This window comes from Fusarium tjaetaba (assembly GCF_013396195.1).
Source record: "Fusarium tjaetaba strain NRRL 66243 chromosome Unknown NRRL66243_c0000132, whole genome shotgun sequence".
Classification (NCBI taxonomy): domain Eukaryota; kingdom Fungi; phylum Ascomycota; class Sordariomycetes; order Hypocreales; family Nectriaceae; genus Fusarium; species Fusarium tjaetaba.
Genome location: NW_023501328.1, coordinates 29,758 through 46,461, shown reverse-complemented (window position 1 = coordinate 46,461; position 16,704 = coordinate 29,758). Strand labels below are relative to the sequence as shown.

Genomic DNA, 16,704 nt, shown 5'->3' with positions numbered 1-16,704 from the left:
AGGGTTCTGACGTTACTTCCGGCGTGTACATGGCATCGGACTTAAGGTAACGTGCGGAGCTTGTGTGGGGGTTACGCCGTGTTGGGCTGTCGTTCGGAAGCTTACCCTGGAGCGAAATCTACTTGATAGTATTCAACACCTAATAACAGAATATATATATTATGAAATGATTTATCTATTTCTTGTGTTTATCATGAGTTCCTCCTCTACATCTTAGCCTTAATATCGTCATCTATATTTACTTTTCCATGCTCAGCTGTAGCTAGGAGAAGATTATCTGACCTCCTTCTCATACTTCCGTGAAGAGACGCCAGTTTCTTGCCGACTTGAGTGATCGAACACTCGATCAATACCTCTGTTCCAACGGGCACAGGTCGCATGTATGTGACGTTAAGTGTCCTGCTCACGCCCATATGCTGCCAGAAGCCGGGTTTGTTCACCAAGGCAAGGGGTAATGTAGTACACCAGTCAAAGAGTGTGGCCGCGCAACCTCCGTGCAGGTTCTGTAGCCTGTTGCAATTATCGGGCTGAACTGTATACGAGAATACACATGATGGGTGAGGTCCTTCAGCATTGGTAGACACGAGCTGGAGATGAGGGATGAGGGTGTTCATCCAATCCTAGGGTTGTTTATTGTCAACATCCGAGACGAACACGAACAAGTGAAGGACTTACTCCTTGCTTGGAATGACCGTTATCATTTTGCGAAAGCTGTAACCAGGTTTTGACTCTTTCTTCTGGACTGCCCTCTTTCAAGGTCTTGCGGTGATTGTCTGACATGTTTGACTTTTAATGTATAAGTTATTGCAGTCACCAAATCAAGACGGATTATGAATTGCCAGTATAACAGCAAATGGCCTGAGCCTTTCAAAAAGATACAAAAGTAAAACCTGGGGTATCACAATGAAATTGACATCTGGCTTGCCTTTACTTTACCAGTTGAATGACGATACCTCGGTCCGTTGTAAACGCTAACCTTGATGCTGATTATTCCCCGTTTCAGCTAATGATCCCCAGAAGCCGAGGCACTTCCATCGGCCTACCAGCCTGAGCTTGATGTCGTAGTCGCATTAGATGGATCCACTTCACCCGTTATCGCAGCTGCACAGTAATCCGGGGTCACTAACAAATTCCACTCCACTAAAGATCTCCTGTCGCAGCTGATCTCCATTCATCCTCAACCTTGAATTCATCACCGTTCATTGTCACTCCTTCACTCATCCTCCGCATCCTCCAGGCATATCCTAGAGGCAATGGAGTTTGTCACGGCCCTTCGGGGCACCTTCGACGAACAGAAACCGTCTCTATTCGAAGTCCTTTCTGAGCAACAACTCAACGCCCTCCTCCCGCCGACCCTCCGCTACCTACTTACCATTGCGACGCATCGACACCCACGGTATCTTCTAAGGATACTAAACTCGTTCGATGAGATATATGCTGGCGTCATGCTGCTCGTTGAGCGGCATTACCTGCGCACCCGGGGCGGCTCCTTCACAGAGAACTTCTACGGCCTCAAGCGCGAAAAGGGTCTCCATGCCGAAGTGCCACGCGCGAGCATGTCATCGCCCGATATTGTGCGCGAGACACTGAAACTCACGACCCGGGACGTCTGGAAGAATCTTCTCGTCATCGTAGGAATCCCTTACCTGAAGCGGAAACTTGACGAAAGCTACGAGGTGAATGCGCCAAGAGCTCTTCTCGGTGCGGCATACACGCGGATGCCAGATAACCCGACTCTTCGCGATCGATTCCTATACTATTACCGATGGTTCCTCAGGAACATATACCCGAGCGTCAATGCCGGCTATTACTTTGCCATGCTTGCTTTCAATGTGGCGTACCTCTTCGACGGGAGCAAATACCACAGCCCTCTCTTGTGGCTGATAGGAACACGTATTCGAAGAATGTCGGGTGCAGATTACAAGGCCATTGAGGCTTTGACACAGACACCCGAGACAGGACACAGACCTGGGTGGCGGTCGTTGTTAAACCCCCGTGAGATGGGCCCACGGGTGTTGTCAAGCTTGTCGATTTTGCTGCCGACAAGTATCTTTGCCCTCAAGTTTTTGGAATGGTGGTATCAGTCGGATTTTGCGAAGCAACTTTCACGAAAAGCGACCGAAAGTGTTGATTTGCCCCCGCCTGTGATTTCGGCAGATGGCAAGGGAGGCTCCGGCAAGAAGAAGCCAGAAGTGAAGAAAGAAGGGTCAAACGAGGGAGACTCAATCCCTTCAGCAGAAGATGCACCCATCGCCACTCCCTCGTTGCTCCCTGTCTACACGATTCCATTTCCCAGCGACTCGGCTTTGTGCCCTATTTGCGTCGATGAGATCGTCACTCCAACAGCCTGTCAAACCGGCGTCGTTTATTGCTATACATGTATCCACAAATGGATCGAGGGCCAGCATCAGAAACAAGAGGATTTTATGGAGTCACGCGAGGGCAAGTGGGAGAGTGGTCAAGGTAGATGCGCAGTGACAGGCAGAAGGGTTCTGGGTGGAACTGAAGGCTTAAGGCGGATAATGGTATAGAAGTTGACATTTACAGTATAAGTTACTGCATGCGTCGAGTTGGAGATTTTCAAAGTGTTGGCGTGCAATTTTCGATACCCAGGAGACTTGGATGTCTCACCATTTTAATTGAAGCAGCTTCACTACATCTTAATGCGGTTCATTATCGCAATTGCATCTCTCGACTTTGGAATGCATGCGCGTCTCCATGTTTCACTCAACGTCTGATTTACCTGTGTCGACACGCTATCATCAACGCCAACCGCTCAATGTCTCACTTTAATCTCCGCCGCCGTGAGGCGATTCAGAGGCCAGCCACACTCTGGCCGGAGAGTCAAAGAAATGGAATGTATAAGATGGCGCACAAAGAGATCAACGTCATGCTCCCCAAGGCGAAATGCGACCCCAGCCTGCAGACAATGCACAGGTGATGGAAAGCATTGCATTCTCTCCAACTTGCCCCTCGTGATGCTATTGGCTCAGCATAGAATCTCGTGGTGTCTTAGGATAGCGTCACAACTTCTTGACTACCTCGAATGCGTATGCTTTCAGACGTTTGCCAACCACTACCGAATTCCATATGCGGGTGGTGCTCGCCGTGTAAGGCAATGGACCGTAAAGAATTAAAAGACGAACTGCTGCCCGCGGCTTTTCGACATGAAACGACTCATCCTCTTCAGACAACTCTTCTACTTTTGTCTTTTTGTCATCATATCCGTCGTCAACTGCGATGGCATACTCATTAACCACCTCCTTCTTAGGAGACTCTCTCATCTCGGGTTTCGACTGGTTCAATGGCCGTGATCTGTCGAATGGATTCGTACAGTGAGAAAGACTTATTCGTCTTAGGCTTCTTTTGTTACTAACACCATAACAGATATCAAGACTTAGAGGGTGCCGAGCAATATGGCTTATACTCTGTGGATCCTTTCAGCAATACCGTTCGACTTAGACCCGACTCCGCTCGGAAATTTGGTCTGAACGAAGGAAGACCTAGTGTTCGACTTGAAAGCAAGGAATCCTATCAGTATGGATTGTTCATCGCAGATTTCCAACACATGCCCATTTCACAGTGTGGTACTTGGCCAGCCTGTATGATCCCCCAAACTATCCCTCGAGTAGAAGATGAACTAACATGGTGAATGTAGTCTGGGCATACGGTGCCAACTGGCCCAACAATGGCGAAGTTGATATCCTTGAGGGCGCCAACTTGGCTTACACTAATATCATGTCTGCACACACGGCCGATGGCTGCATGCTAGACCCCGCAGACTCGAATCTCTTCTCTGGAAACCCCCAGAGCTTGGACTGTGCTGTTGGTACAGACAATGTTGGATGTGGCTTCACCCCGCCCGCAAGTGACACTTCCTCTTACGGTGATGGCTTCAACGCAGTCGGCGGTGGTGTCTATGCAATGGAGTGGGACTCAGAGTATATCTCGATCTGGCACTTCCCACGAGGCGCAATTCCGGCTGATATCGAAGCCAAACGACCTGATCCTAAGAAATGGGGACTTCCGCAGAGTCTGTTTGGTGGTTCAAAGTGCAACGTTGACGAATATTTCAACGACATGAGGATTGTTCTGAACATTGTAAGTGGTTCCCACGATAATGAACTGAGGATCTTGAACTAACTGACTTGTCTAGAACTTCTGCGGCGATTATGGCGAGGGAACTTGGGGAAGTTCTGAAACTTGCCGAGCTCTCGCCCCAACTTGCCGTGAATATGTTGCAAACAACCCTCTGGATTTCCAAGACGCCTATTTTGATGTTAGCTACATCGATGTCTACACTCGCCTGGGAGGAGATGTCCCGCCCGTTGTCCCATCATCAACCAGCGAGGCACCTACAGAGATCTCCATCCCTTCAGCGAGCACTCCTGGCCCCAACACTCCAATCTCAGGGAACACTAGATTCCCGAACAGCACCGCCGTCATCACTCGTCCCCAGCCCAAGGAAGGCGAATCCACAACAGCAGAGCCCACAACTACAACAACATTGACAGGCATCTCTTCTGTCGAGGTCACAATTCCTGGCTCTGGAACCAATAGTGCAACTGTTAGCTCTCTTCCTGTTGCTACAGGTGGAAGCTCAGTCAACCCAGCTAAGATTGATGATTATGCATATCTTGGTTGTTTCGGATCGCAGACTGGTTTCCAGACTTTCAATGAGAAAGCTGAGAGCGACGATATGACCATCGAGAAGTGCATTGAAGCTTGTAACGGCCTGACCTATATCGGTCTCTTTGAAGGGTGAGTGGCTCAAATCGAAACGCAAAACAACATTCAACTGACTGCTTCTATAGAACCTGCTACTGCGCCTCTAAGCTTGACGCCGATACCCGTGCTTTGCGCAACGAGTCTTCATGCAATCGCCCTTGTCCTGGAAACGATGATCAATTCTGTGGTGGTATGGTCTCTCAAAGGTCTAAACGAAGCATTCCTCTCCGCCGAGACGCTCCCAACAACATCCTACTCACAGTGTATGCCGACCTCAGCGACGCTGGACAGCCTGATGTTCCACCTGGCATGGGCCCCGGTGTTGATGGAACTGCCGCCGCCGGTGGTTCGTCAAGTCCAACTGGTGGAAGTGGTCAAGGCAGCTCGCCTGCTAATGGAGGAGGTGGCTTGTCTGATGGCGAAGTTATTGAAGCAACACAAGCTATCCCCGACACAGTTGTCACAAGCACGATCACCTTCTTCACAGTGCTCCCAACGAACCCCGGATCACTTGTACCTCAAGAAAGTATCGTCACCATGAGCTACTCACTGTGTGACTACTGCGATACTCCCACCTTAATCCAGCCCGCAATGGCTACGAAGGTTGTTGAATGCGACGGCTGTGGTACAAATGGTGAAAATACAGTCACATTGACTGTGCCCGTCCATGTCACCGTCACCGTCACTGGTGCTGGTACCAATGCAACCCAAGCAACCGGCAATGCGGCTGCAGGAGTCGTCCCAGATCAGACACGAGAAATTCCTCCTATCGTGCCAACCGGAATGGGAAGCAATGCAAATGCTGGCCCTGAAGTAACGACGATCGTGATAACATACTTGACAACCCAACTGGTCACATATGGCACGGAAACGAACTCCGTCTCTACCGAGACAAGAACCTTGCGACGCACGGTTGTCCTTACTGTATCAGACATTGAGACGATGAGTATTCTGCCTGTACCGTCCCCTGGAAGGCCGAACACACCGATTTCTCAAGCTACACCAACGCCGGGCGCATCGGGTGCGCCAGCCGCGGTCTCAAGCGCTTCATCGAGAGTCGATGACTTCTTCGTTTACTTTGCGATTGTGGCCATGGCAATTCTGGCCTTATCTCTTTAGGCGCCCTTGGTATTGATTTGATATTTGTTTCATCCGTTCTTCTCTTCATGAGGACTTAATACTGGAAATGTACAGGATATACAAAAACATAGACATGTTGGATTATGGTTGGAAAGGGTACATGTTTGTTCAACTACGATAGTCGATATTCCTTTTGTTTGTCACGACATATTAGAGCTTAATGCACGATAATACCAATAAGATGATATTTCAGATATTTCCACTGAGTTCTCGGAGGCTATAGGTGACTCGGAGTTGAAAACATACCTTGTATATATTTAAACTTGCTTGCTTGGTATTTCAAATTTCAACAACAACTGCCCTACTCTTGACTTTGCCCGAGTTGCCATTCATCTGCGCAGCATTTACCATAAGACTACCATTGTTACTTCCAGGACCTGACATGAGCCACTTCCAAGCCACGCTATGAAGGCCTTGGGCTACAAGACGCAGATAATCCAGCCACGCCTCGTTAGGGATGAAGTCTCGGATCAGACCGCGACGAGGCCGTGACATGATACGTTCGTAAGTCTCCTGGAAGGTATCGAAAAAGGCTGATTCTGTACCGTAGCCAAAGTGGACGTGGCCGAAGACATGGAGACGGGGCTTTACGCGCCAAACTTCACGGAGGAGATTGCTGTCCCCGAGACCAAGATCAAGATGATGTTTCTGACCGTGTGTAAGTTGAAAAGTTGCCACATTCGAACAAGAGAGGCTTACCGGAGGGCAATGGGTGATAAGAATGTCGGTTTGCGGAGGTACCTTGCTCAACCAAGGGTGTTTATCTTGAGTATATTGGAAGCTAAAGCATCATTCTATTAGTTATCACGGTATAGCTGTAACTTTTATAGACTTACGCAAACTCCTTGGGACCAATGTTTGGAATATCAGGAACACCAAAGATATTGACGGTTCGACCCTTTATCTTTTGCACAGTCAAGCCGCTCTCAAGATAATGAAGGCCCTCCATGTTAGGCTTAGCACCTGAGCGCGCATCTTCCTCATGTCGACTCTTGGTGTCGAACCAACTGTCGTGGTTACCTGCAACGACGACCTTGACAGGATGAGGCTGTTCCCGAAGCCAGCCAAGCTGTTTCTGAATATCTTCTACGGTGCCGGAATCTGTAAGGTCTCCTGCATGAATGAGAATGTCACCGTTGGGTATGTCGACTTTGAGATCGTGTGTGTCGGAGATGCAGACGACGCGAATGGCAGGCTTGTCACGCGGTGGGCGAAAGGGTCGACCGCGGAGGAGGAGTACAGCGTGGTAGAAGAGGAACGCGAGATATGTTAAAGGTGATGAGATGAGATGGTCGAGGAGAGTCATGGGCTCCCATTGATTCCGGCGACGAAGGCCTATACAGGAGAGGAGGCCCATGATGGGCGTGTATGAGGTCAGGGAGTTTGAGCTAGGAGAGTTGAGAATGAGATTTCAATTGGATGAGAGGAACAAACTGAGGCGTCTCAGTAACTGAGTGAGTGAGTGAGGGAGTGGAGAGCTATAGCTAATGATGAGCTGTAGGCTGTAGCTGTGATAGCTCAAGGTAAGAATAGTGTGGAGTGACCATACAAGAGCTATGAGCCATGAGCTGTGGGCGGTGGTGACGAAAGCTCCAGCTATAAACGACCCCACAGTGACGCTAACTTGACAGCACCCATCCCTACCTCTCTTTATGTACCCCATGGCCTTGAGAAAATGTTACAGAAGGTTACAATTTACAATTTAGACAAAAAAAGTATCGAGTGTTAATATCGGAATTGATAAATGAGAGACCATTGACATTGAGCCTCTTCATAAATCATTGTTCTCATTGAAAAGTTCCAAGGCGCACCCACGACTAAAGGTCGTCAAAGTGAGCCAACTCTTCGACATGTGAAAGCCATTGGCATGCTCCAAGCTTCAGTTACCTTCATACCTATGGTAACCTCTCAAGCAAGTTGTGGCAAAAGAAGCAGAGTATCGATGAAGAGTAATAGTATACTCAAAACTTAGGTAGTATATATAATTTCAGTGAATAGCATCATATCATATGCAGCTGGGCTACTATATATAAGGTAACCAAGGTAATTCTATCATATCCTTGCCATGCATCATATCTTGGCCAAAATGTGTGGTGACGTCGCCTAATGTGCCAATCTCCCCACTACAGCACAGTGAAAGTGAGCTGCAAAGCTGAAGCTCCCCTCAGCTGGGCTAGGATCTTAACTAAAGCTTGTTTCTCCAACCTTTTACAGTACCCATCGTCATCGACCCAACCTCATTGGATTGGATGCCTCAATACACTGCATATCAGTTTTCATATCCCTGCCCTGCCCTGTTTTGCTCTTTTGTCTCATCTTGTCTTGTCTCGTTTCTGTGTCGATAACCTCTTCCTCTCTCCCTTCCCCTCCTCTTTTGCTTCTCTTCCTTCAACATCTCCTCTAGGTTATAGCATATGGTCAACCTCTGCTAAATATGTCCAATCTAAAGGACCTGTACAGCCAATCTGGCGATGAGAGCCAGACAAGCAACTTTGGGTCAGCACGAGACAAGTATTCAATCGAGCAGAACTAACACAATGCAGCGTCGACTTTGTCATTCACTACAAGGTCCCCCCCTCAGGTAAATAATACTCTTCAGGGACCCTCACGCAACTAACACACCATAGAACGCGCAGAAGCTGAAGCCGGCTTTGTCCAGCTCATCCAGGCCCTCACCACCGTTGGTCTAGCCACCGAAGTTCGTCACGGCGACAACGACTCCCTCCTCGTCTTTGTCAAAGTCGCTTCCCCCGATCTCTTCGCGAAGCAAGTCTACCGCGCCCGCCTTGCCGACTGGCTGCACGGCGTTCGAGTCTCGGCCCCACATAACGACGTTAAACAAGCCCTTCAGGATGAGCCCGTAGTTGAAGCCGAGCGCCTGCGCTTGATCTACCTCATGATAACGAAGCCGCGTAACGAAGGTGGTGCTGGAATTACTCCGTCCAATGCCAAGTGGAAATACGTTGAGTCCATATTTCCTCTGCACAGTCACAAATTCAACAAGGATTGGATCAAGAAATGGAGCAGCAAGTATATCCTGGAGCAGAGCGACATCGACGATATTCGAGACAAGTTTGGTGAAAGCGTTGCCTTCTACTTCGCCTTCCTGCGATCCTACTTCCGCTTCCTCGTCATCCCCTTTGGTTTCGGCTTTGTCGCATGGCTTCTGCTCGGACAATTCTCTTTTCTCTATGCCCTGCTCTGCGGTCTCTGGTCTGTCGTTTTTCTCGAGTACTGGAAGAAACAAGAAGTCGACCTTGCCGTGCAATGGGGTGTCCGGGGTGTTTCCAGTATCCAGCAGGCGAGACCTGAGTTTGAGTGGGATCGCGAAGCTGAGGACCCTGTCACTGGCGAAGTTGTTAAGGTATATGAGCCCATGAAGCGCATCAAGACTCAATTGCTTCAAATCCCCTTTGCTCTGGCCTGTGTTATTGCTTTGGGTGCTTTGATTGTGACCTGCAACTCCCTTGAGGTCTTCATCAATGAAGTCTACAATGGTCCTGGCAAGCAATATCTGGTAAGTTGACCTGAATGCTCTCACTAACATAACTGACTGGTTACTAGGGCTTCTTGCCAACTATTCTTCTGGTTCTGGGTACTCCTACTATCTCCAGCCTGCTCATGAGCGCTGCTGAGAAATTAAACTCAATGGAGAATTATGCTACTGTTGATGGTATGAACGTTAACCATTTCAAATTAGTCGAAGCTAACCTTCGTAGCACACGATGCTGCTCTCATTCAGAAGCAATTTGTCCTCAACTTCATGACCTCTTACATGGCTCTTTTCTTCACAGCATTCGTCTACATTCCCTTCGGCCATGTCCTGGTACCTTTCCTCGAATTCTGGAGAAAGACTGCCCAGGTTGTCACCTTCAGTGAGAAGCCGCTTCCGACAAGGGAGTTTCAGATCAACCCTGCTCGAATCAGCAACCAGATGTTCTATTTCACAGTTACGGCTCAGATCGTAAACTTTGCTACCGAGGTTGTGGTACCCTACCTCAAGCGAGAGGCACTCCAGAAAGCCAAGGCCCTCAAGTCCCAGCCAAAGATTCAGGACGACCACGAGGAGGAAGCCGAATTCCTTGAGCGTGTACGCAAGGAGAGTGCTCTCGAGACGTATGATGTCTCGGGAGACTACCGTGAAATGGTCATGCAGTTTGGTAAGCTGACGTTGGAAATGTTTGTGAAACTTAATATCTGACCTTGGGCATAGGTTATGTCTCCATGTTCTCGGTCGCTTGGCCACTTGCAGCTTGCTGTTTCCTCGTCAACAACTGGGTTGAGTTGAGATCCGATGCCCTCAAGATTGCCACGAGCAGCCGACGACCAATCCCATGGCGAACCGACTCAATCGGGCCCTGGTTGACCGCACTGAGCTTTATTTCTTGGCTCGGTAGTATCACTAGCTCTGCTATTGTGTACTTGTGCAGCGGCGCCCGAGGTAACGGAAACCATGGTGAACCATCGCCTCTCAAGGCTTGGGGTCTGCTGCTTAGCATTCTTTTGGCTGAGCATTTCTACCTGGTTGTCCAACTGGCGGTCCGCTTTGTTCTCAGCAAGTTGGACAGCCCAGGCGTGCAGAAGGAGCGCAAGGAGCGTTTCTTGATGAAGAGGAAGCTTCTCGAAGAGAACATTGGTCAAGGTGCATCAGAAGAGTCTTCGGTTCCAGGCATTGATCACAGTGAGAAGATTACTCGCGAAGCTTTGGAGGAGGAGGCCCGACAGACTTCCATCCGAGGTCACGGAACACCCGAGGAGACGTAAGTGGACTTTAAATGATATTTCGATGCGTACTGATGAATTTCACAGGTTCTGGCAACGCCAGAGAGGTATGAATGAGACCATTGATGTCGGACGCAGAATGATTGAGCAGCAGGTAAGTCTTGGATGATTCACGATTCACGGCTGAGAATTAGCTAACCATTTATATAGAAAGCTGCCGCGGAGAAGAACGGAAAGGCCAAATCTGCTGTGCCAAGTATGAAGGCCGCCTGAAGTGGGTTGAAAACTGAGGCCTGGAGCAAAATGGGATAGAATCTGGAGGATGGAAAGAGGTTGGCAGAGATGGAATGATGGTTACGGTAAACGAACGGTTATGAGCTCACGATTGGTATGGTTTGGAAGAGATAACATTGCTTTGTTGGTGAAAGGAGTGTTTCCCCGTTCAATTGAAAGTCTATTCTCGCTTGTATCATCTTATCATTTCCTTCTGCCATGACGAAGAATGAAGATCAAAATAGGCAGACACGTGCCACAGGGCGAGGCATTCATGATACAGAGGGCCGCTAACGCACGTGTGTCACTCTGACAGGGCGGAGGCTGTGCCGCATCAAGAAGATCGCTTCCTTGACAACGCCGCAGCTGAAAAGTCTAGAGCGAAGGAGTGAGTAACAGAGCAAGGCAATTGGGAAGAGGCTTGGGTGCCTTGTTTGATCGACTTGAATCTACAGTATCGTATCTGGAGGGTGGTCGGGCATTGACTGTGAGAAGCCAGTTTGCTGGGCGATCATGACAGCAATGATATGAACTCCTAGGCGGAAAACAAGGTTCAGCCCAGGCCGTTGATAAGAACTTATTAACGCTGTGATTGTGTTCTAGAAGATATTGTTCACAAACTTTAGGGTGCTCCCGTTGTAGTAGCCCATGTCTCAGATCACCCACAGCAAGGCTAACTAGGCTATCATGAGATGCAGTTTGCCTTGATGATATCCATTCTGATGGATTAAAGCCTTGGATGATCAGCGCTGTCAGGACCATATCCGGGCCTGCATTGTTTCTTGACCCCATTCCATGATCGCCGTGGTCCACATTGTGCTGTGTTTGGGTATGGGGTCTTATTAAGGCTACAAACATGGTGAATTGCTCGCAAGGCAACGGGACAAAGCAGGGACAAAGAAACATCGGTAATCTGATCGCTCATTGTGTTAATAATTCCGCTATACGAGTCTCTGAACCCCCAATCCGCAATCACCGACTATCCTGTCGCTGGTTTGGTAACTTGGCCTGTTGAGTACGGTACCTGACTACTGCATCGGCTTCATCAGTTCTGACCCAAAGGAGCTCTCGGTCAAGATGTCTTGTTCTGACTAGTCATATATTTCCCCTGGCTATGTATCATGACTTAAACTTTACCGAGAGCATCGACCGAGCAGAATTTGATTAAAAAATCCCACTGCTAGAGCCTAGAGGTAATAGTTACTTAGTGAGTGAGTATGATAATCTGGTGCATGAGGCCATAGAGAGTCCCCCAATCCCGTTGCGTAGATCCGTCAACGTGGGCAGCGGCAAGTGGAGCAACTCCGCCTTTCTATCGTTCTGAAGGGAAGGAGGCCCATGCCATGTCTTCTCGAACCCCCACTAGTTAGTTCCATCCAACTCGCCCCGTCTCTTCAAGTCAACTCTCTCAAGACAACAATTGCTTCGAGAACCCAGAAAACAGGTCCCTAATGCTCGGGGGACCCCTAACTACTCGCACTAGGTCGTCGGGGATAGAACCATTTCCCACTGCACTCACCGGGGCCCGGCTTCCGGTCGGCCTATCATGTAGTACACGCATCTCTCAAGCCGCATGACACCAGACAGCCCAGACGCCATATCGCCCTATGAGCAACAAAGAAGGGCCCTAGTCTAGGTCTAGGACTATCACTGACTGCAGCCTACTGCACTGCTGTCGATTCAAGCTCTCAGCTCAAGTGGGTGCTAGTGTGCCCTGGTGAATGCCCAGCCAGGCCATTATGTATGTTAGTAGGCCGTGCCATGGTCATGGTCATGGCCATGGCAATCCTATAGATGCAGCATCCCCATGTTGGTTCCCTTCTTCTTCCTCTTCTTCCAACCTTAGTTCCCAACCTTAGTCGCTTCATGACCGTTGTGGTTGCCTTACCCAATTCCACCCTGTCGTGTGATGATCCCCCTCCTCATTCCTTCGGCCCCCCATTTTCGGCCCTCATATTGACTTACACGCCCACCTCATTCATTGTCACATACTCTTTCACCACAACATCCCTTTCCGAAGTTCCAGTCAACCTCTCCACGAAATTCGACTACTTGATCTCATCATGGATGATGTAGCCGACCTTGTCATCGCGCCCTTCCGCGACATTGTCGAAAAGGGTCGTGAGGCTACACAAAATGCTGGCGATGACAAGACAATGCTCAAAGCCTCTCAGAGCCTGACAAAAGAAGGCGAGCGTGCGCTCAAGAAAATTGAACCCCTATGTCGAAAACACCTCGACGAATATGGCTCTAACTTCCTTGATGCTCTCAAGGAAAATGGTAAGTCGCCATTTCATCTTCAGCCCGCCTTATTATTTCGATCGACATTGATTGACTTTGCCAACCTAGACGAAATCGCTGCCTTCCGAACCGAGCTCAACGAATTACTTTGGGAATTCGACGACTACGTTGAATTGGACGATTTTGAGCCTGAAAAGTTCGCCGAATTACAAGCCCTCTCGAGGAAGGCCGCGCCAAAGGTTTACGATATTCTCATGCGCCTCAAGCTGGAGGTTCCCTATGATCATGACAGCCGCTCCATCATGACTCGAATGTCCGGGTCACAATCAAGACCAATCTCGCCAGATGCACCTCCTCTTCCGCCGATATACCCATTTTCCGATCTGAAGAAAGATATTCCCCGAAGCGCTTCCTCGCTCGCCGAAAGCCGCTCTAGCAATGACCCTGCAACGGTTGAAGCAGCTACTGCTGAGTTGCGGCGCATGATGCAATCTCGATCAGGACCGGATGAGGGCCTATATGCTGAATCACCAAGGCCCAGCCATACGCCCCAGGCTGTACTCACACCAGTTGAGCCGCCTCCAAGACCACCATCGGGTAACCCATGGGACTTCAATGTCAAGACCTCACCGAAGCCACGCGATAATAATTTCCCAGAAGACTTTTCCTTCGAAAGGAGACAGCCTGTAGCCCCAGTAGAATCACCCATTGAGCCGGTTTCACCACCTCTGAGCCCAGATTCAGGTAGGGAACTTCGTCCGCGCCCACTCAAGATGGGAGGAGATCGGTCGTCTCAGTACAGCAACGACTCCCAAGTTAGTTCAGTGGGCATGGAATCCGGGACGTACGAACGAACATACAGTGTCTTCCCAACACCACGAGGTCGCTACTCGAGCCACAATTCCATATTATCCACCTCTATCCCCGAAGATGTCGTTTCAGAAAGGGCCAGCTCAGGTTATGTCTCGCAGCTTTCTCCAACTCCAAGGACGGTTCCGCCTCGATCACATTCGCTTCCCCAATCTCGACCTGAATCAGTCGAAACCAATCCTGGTTCTGTCTTTGACTCGGGACGACATGATGGAGTGACCACCCCCCTCACAGACAACCGCGAATCCTCATATTCAGTGGCAGATGGTAGTCCGACACTCGGCACTGCAGAATTAAGTCCGCTGCCTGTAAAGCCTCCGCCGGTAACCAACTACCAGGGCATGCTTGAACCAGTGCAGCCTGTCATGGTGCCAGAAGTCGATAACTTGCCGATTCCCGTGGAAACTGAAATTACGATCCCCGAACACCCACCAAACCCGTTTGCCATTGACTGCAAACTCAACCCTCAGAGCTCCTTCTATGTTCACAAAGGCTTTTGCGATGGAGCAAAGGAAATATTGAATGGTGGTGCGGGAGTCAAGAAGACCGTGAAAGCAGTAAGTCATCTCTTTGTCCCTTTTGTTATTTGATGCTAAGAGACGTAGGGGTTCGCGACCGTAGCGACAATTGCAAAATGTGTCAAGTGTCACTTTGAGCTCGACTTTAATGAAATTGACTTGGATGTCAACAAAGCTGGTAAGTCCACGGGAGCCTCTCGATATCGTGCTTGTCGTGTAATATCGTGCTGATCATACCACAGAACGAGGGAACTTCATAAAAAATGGTATCGGCTATAGGTTGCGATTCCTTCAAAAGTCCCATTTGCCAACTCGACGATCTGATGATGTTCTGTATGGCTGTGTGTTTTGTATCATGCAGGGAAAGACTCTCCATGCCAGTGACGCAACTGTCTTCATCAGCCAGAAAGCTCTTTTTGCTCATTTGGCTCGCCATCCTCGTCCTCTGCCAGCAGTCCCAGGATTCACAGTGATCGACCAGACTGAAGTTCCTGCCGAATACAAGAACGACTACGACCTTCATTTCAAATCACCTGTCGAAGCACACCCTGCAATTGAAAAGGCTGATGAGATATCGTATTTGCCAACCGCGACCAGCAAGGAAGCTGCTCGCCGTATGTACGGGCAGAGACTGTTGTACGATAGGACGCCGGCGCTTGAATTGGTTGTTAACGCAAGGGTCTGTGGTCTTACTTGGCCTGCAAAGTACCTTGGAGAATGGGCAATGGGCTGGTACGACGGTCAATGGGCATCAGTGCCCACTGAGATCATTAAGCTGGATCCGCCACCATCCAGTCAGATCAAGATTGACGGCACCAGCCCAGTCCAAGTCACCGCAAGATGGAAGTTTAACCAGAAGGACAAAGCCAAGGGCGACTGGCTCAAGTTTGACAAAGATGAAGTCATTACCAACGTCAGTTGTAAGTTGTCCCCTCAAGCAATGTCAAGGAAGACTGTTTATCTGACTCGTAAATAGGGGCTTATCAAGAATTTTGGTGCTGGTCGGGGACGAATTCCAAGGGCAAGACAGGAATCTTCCCTCAGGCGTTCATTGACATAGCCACGCTACGCGGTTTTGGCAACTCAGGCTCCGACAGAGCAAGCATCTTGAGTAACGAGAGAAACAAGTCCTTGTCTGTTTTGTCTCGGTTCTCGTCTCGGAAAGCCAGCCGAGCAGGAAGACCCGGAAGCGTAGCCGGCTCGATCAGCAGCAACGAGACGCCGTCGCTTCCAACCCCGATCACAAGCAGTGCAAGCGTACGCAATTAAGTAAAATCGAGGAGTCTTTTGATGGAATGTTATGTGTAAGACGAAATGCGTTCGTTATGGCGAAAGGCGTTGAGAGGCGTATGTGCACTATACCCCAGGATAAGTAGTCCTTTTCATTTGTTTTGCTTCATCATGTAGATTATTTTGATCATATCCTCCTTTACTTTTGGAGAAAGTCAGGTAGATTTTGACTGATAGCCCAATTCGAGCATCGACACGACCATGTCCGCATCGTGATGGTTCTATGAAGGGCGTGTTTACCATTCAATAATTGCTTGAAATCGAGCCCGATTCAGATTTGTATGTTCAACAACAGGTAGGAGGCGCCGCCGAAGCAAGGGTTCTTGCGGTCTGGCGCTCGGTTCATTGTCGCCAAGACTGTTAGGATCTTGTTTTTGGCGAGGCCACAGCTTCTTCCAGGAATAGTTTTTCCATATCTGAAGAGTCTGGTCTGAGAGACTGCCAGAACCGCCGGACTCAATAATAATACGACAAGCCCACGTTGTCAAGTTCGGAAGATGGGTTAAAGATTGAAAGCCAATGAACGAGGGTATCATTGGTGACCTTGTCTTAGGATGGAGTTGAACAAGGTCGACCTAAGCGCCACGATGCCCGCCCTGTCGTTCAGCTGCCGCTGAGATCAAAGTTTACGAGGCGCTTGGGACGAGTAGACAAGGGCGTAACGAAGAAAGAATCGAAGCGGGAACTGCCTGATCCTGCTTGTTTACTCTGATAATGTAAATGGCGCATTTTCTGGTTTTCTTTGTAAGGTTATGTGTGTATGATGAATGTGGAAAGCCTTCGTGGCAAGGTAGTTGAGGCTCTGTGGGTTTTATTAGTGCACAGGTGCTCCTGCATCCATCTGCACTTAGGTTGCACAGAGATCTCCAGTGCAGCAGCTGCAGGTACAACGGGCCTGTCTAGGGGAGGAAAGAAAACACAG

The 16,704-nt window shown here is 49.2% G+C and overlaps 5 protein-coding genes across 5 annotated transcripts; 3 read left to right on the top strand and 2 right to left on the bottom strand.

Annotated features, from left to right (window-relative positions):
* Window positions 1-206: 206 nt before the first annotated feature.
* FTJAE_6740 (thioesterase family) lies at window positions 207-780 on the bottom strand (the record flags this gene model as incomplete). The annotated part of the gene is made up of 2 exons (XM_037353384.1): window positions 207-620; window positions 676-780. The coding sequence occupies 2 exons, from the start codon at window positions 778-780 to the stop codon at window positions 207-209; spliced, it is 519 nt and encodes a 172-aa protein (XP_037206171.1).
* Window positions 781-1,253: 473 nt separating this feature from the next.
* On the top strand, window positions 1,254-5,847 carry FTJAE_6739 (mixed-linked glucanase precursor MLG1; the record flags this gene model as incomplete). The annotated part of the gene is made up of 6 exons (XM_037353382.1): window positions 1,254-2,463; window positions 3,272-3,335; window positions 3,388-3,602; window positions 3,659-4,101; window positions 4,157-4,761; window positions 4,815-5,847. The coding sequence occupies 6 exons, from the start codon at window positions 1,254-1,256 to the stop codon at window positions 5,845-5,847; spliced, it is 3,570 nt and encodes a 1,189-aa protein (XP_037206170.1).
* A 300-nt stretch (window positions 5,848-6,147) lies between these two features.
* On the bottom strand, window positions 6,148-7,225 carry FTJAE_6738 (rhamnogalacturonate lyase C; the record flags this gene model as incomplete). The annotated part of the gene is made up of 3 exons (XM_037353381.1): window positions 6,148-6,516; window positions 6,568-6,649; window positions 6,705-7,225. 3 exons carry the CDS (start codon window positions 7,223-7,225, stop codon window positions 6,148-6,150), a joined length of 972 nt encoding a protein of 323 aa, XP_037206169.1.
* A 1,077-nt stretch (window positions 7,226-8,302) lies between these two features.
* Window positions 8,303-10,863, top strand: FTJAE_6737 (IST2; the record flags this gene model as incomplete). Its single annotated transcript, XM_037353380.1, has 8 exons — window positions 8,303-8,364; window positions 8,412-8,449; window positions 8,496-9,385; window positions 9,433-9,541; window positions 9,588-10,028; window positions 10,082-10,628; window positions 10,678-10,744; window positions 10,801-10,863. The coding sequence occupies 8 exons, from the start codon at window positions 8,303-8,305 to the stop codon at window positions 10,861-10,863; spliced, it is 2,217 nt and encodes a 738-aa protein (XP_037206168.1).
* Window positions 10,864-12,926: 2,063 nt separating this feature from the next.
* On the top strand, window positions 12,927-15,761 carry FTJAE_6736 (uncharacterized protein; the record flags this gene model as incomplete). Its single annotated transcript, XM_037353379.1, has 5 exons — window positions 12,927-13,143; window positions 13,213-14,531; window positions 14,580-14,670; window positions 14,735-15,412; window positions 15,469-15,761. 5 exons carry the CDS (start codon window positions 12,927-12,929, stop codon window positions 15,759-15,761), a joined length of 2,598 nt encoding a protein of 865 aa, XP_037206167.1.
* Window positions 15,762-16,704: the final 943 nt, after the last annotated feature.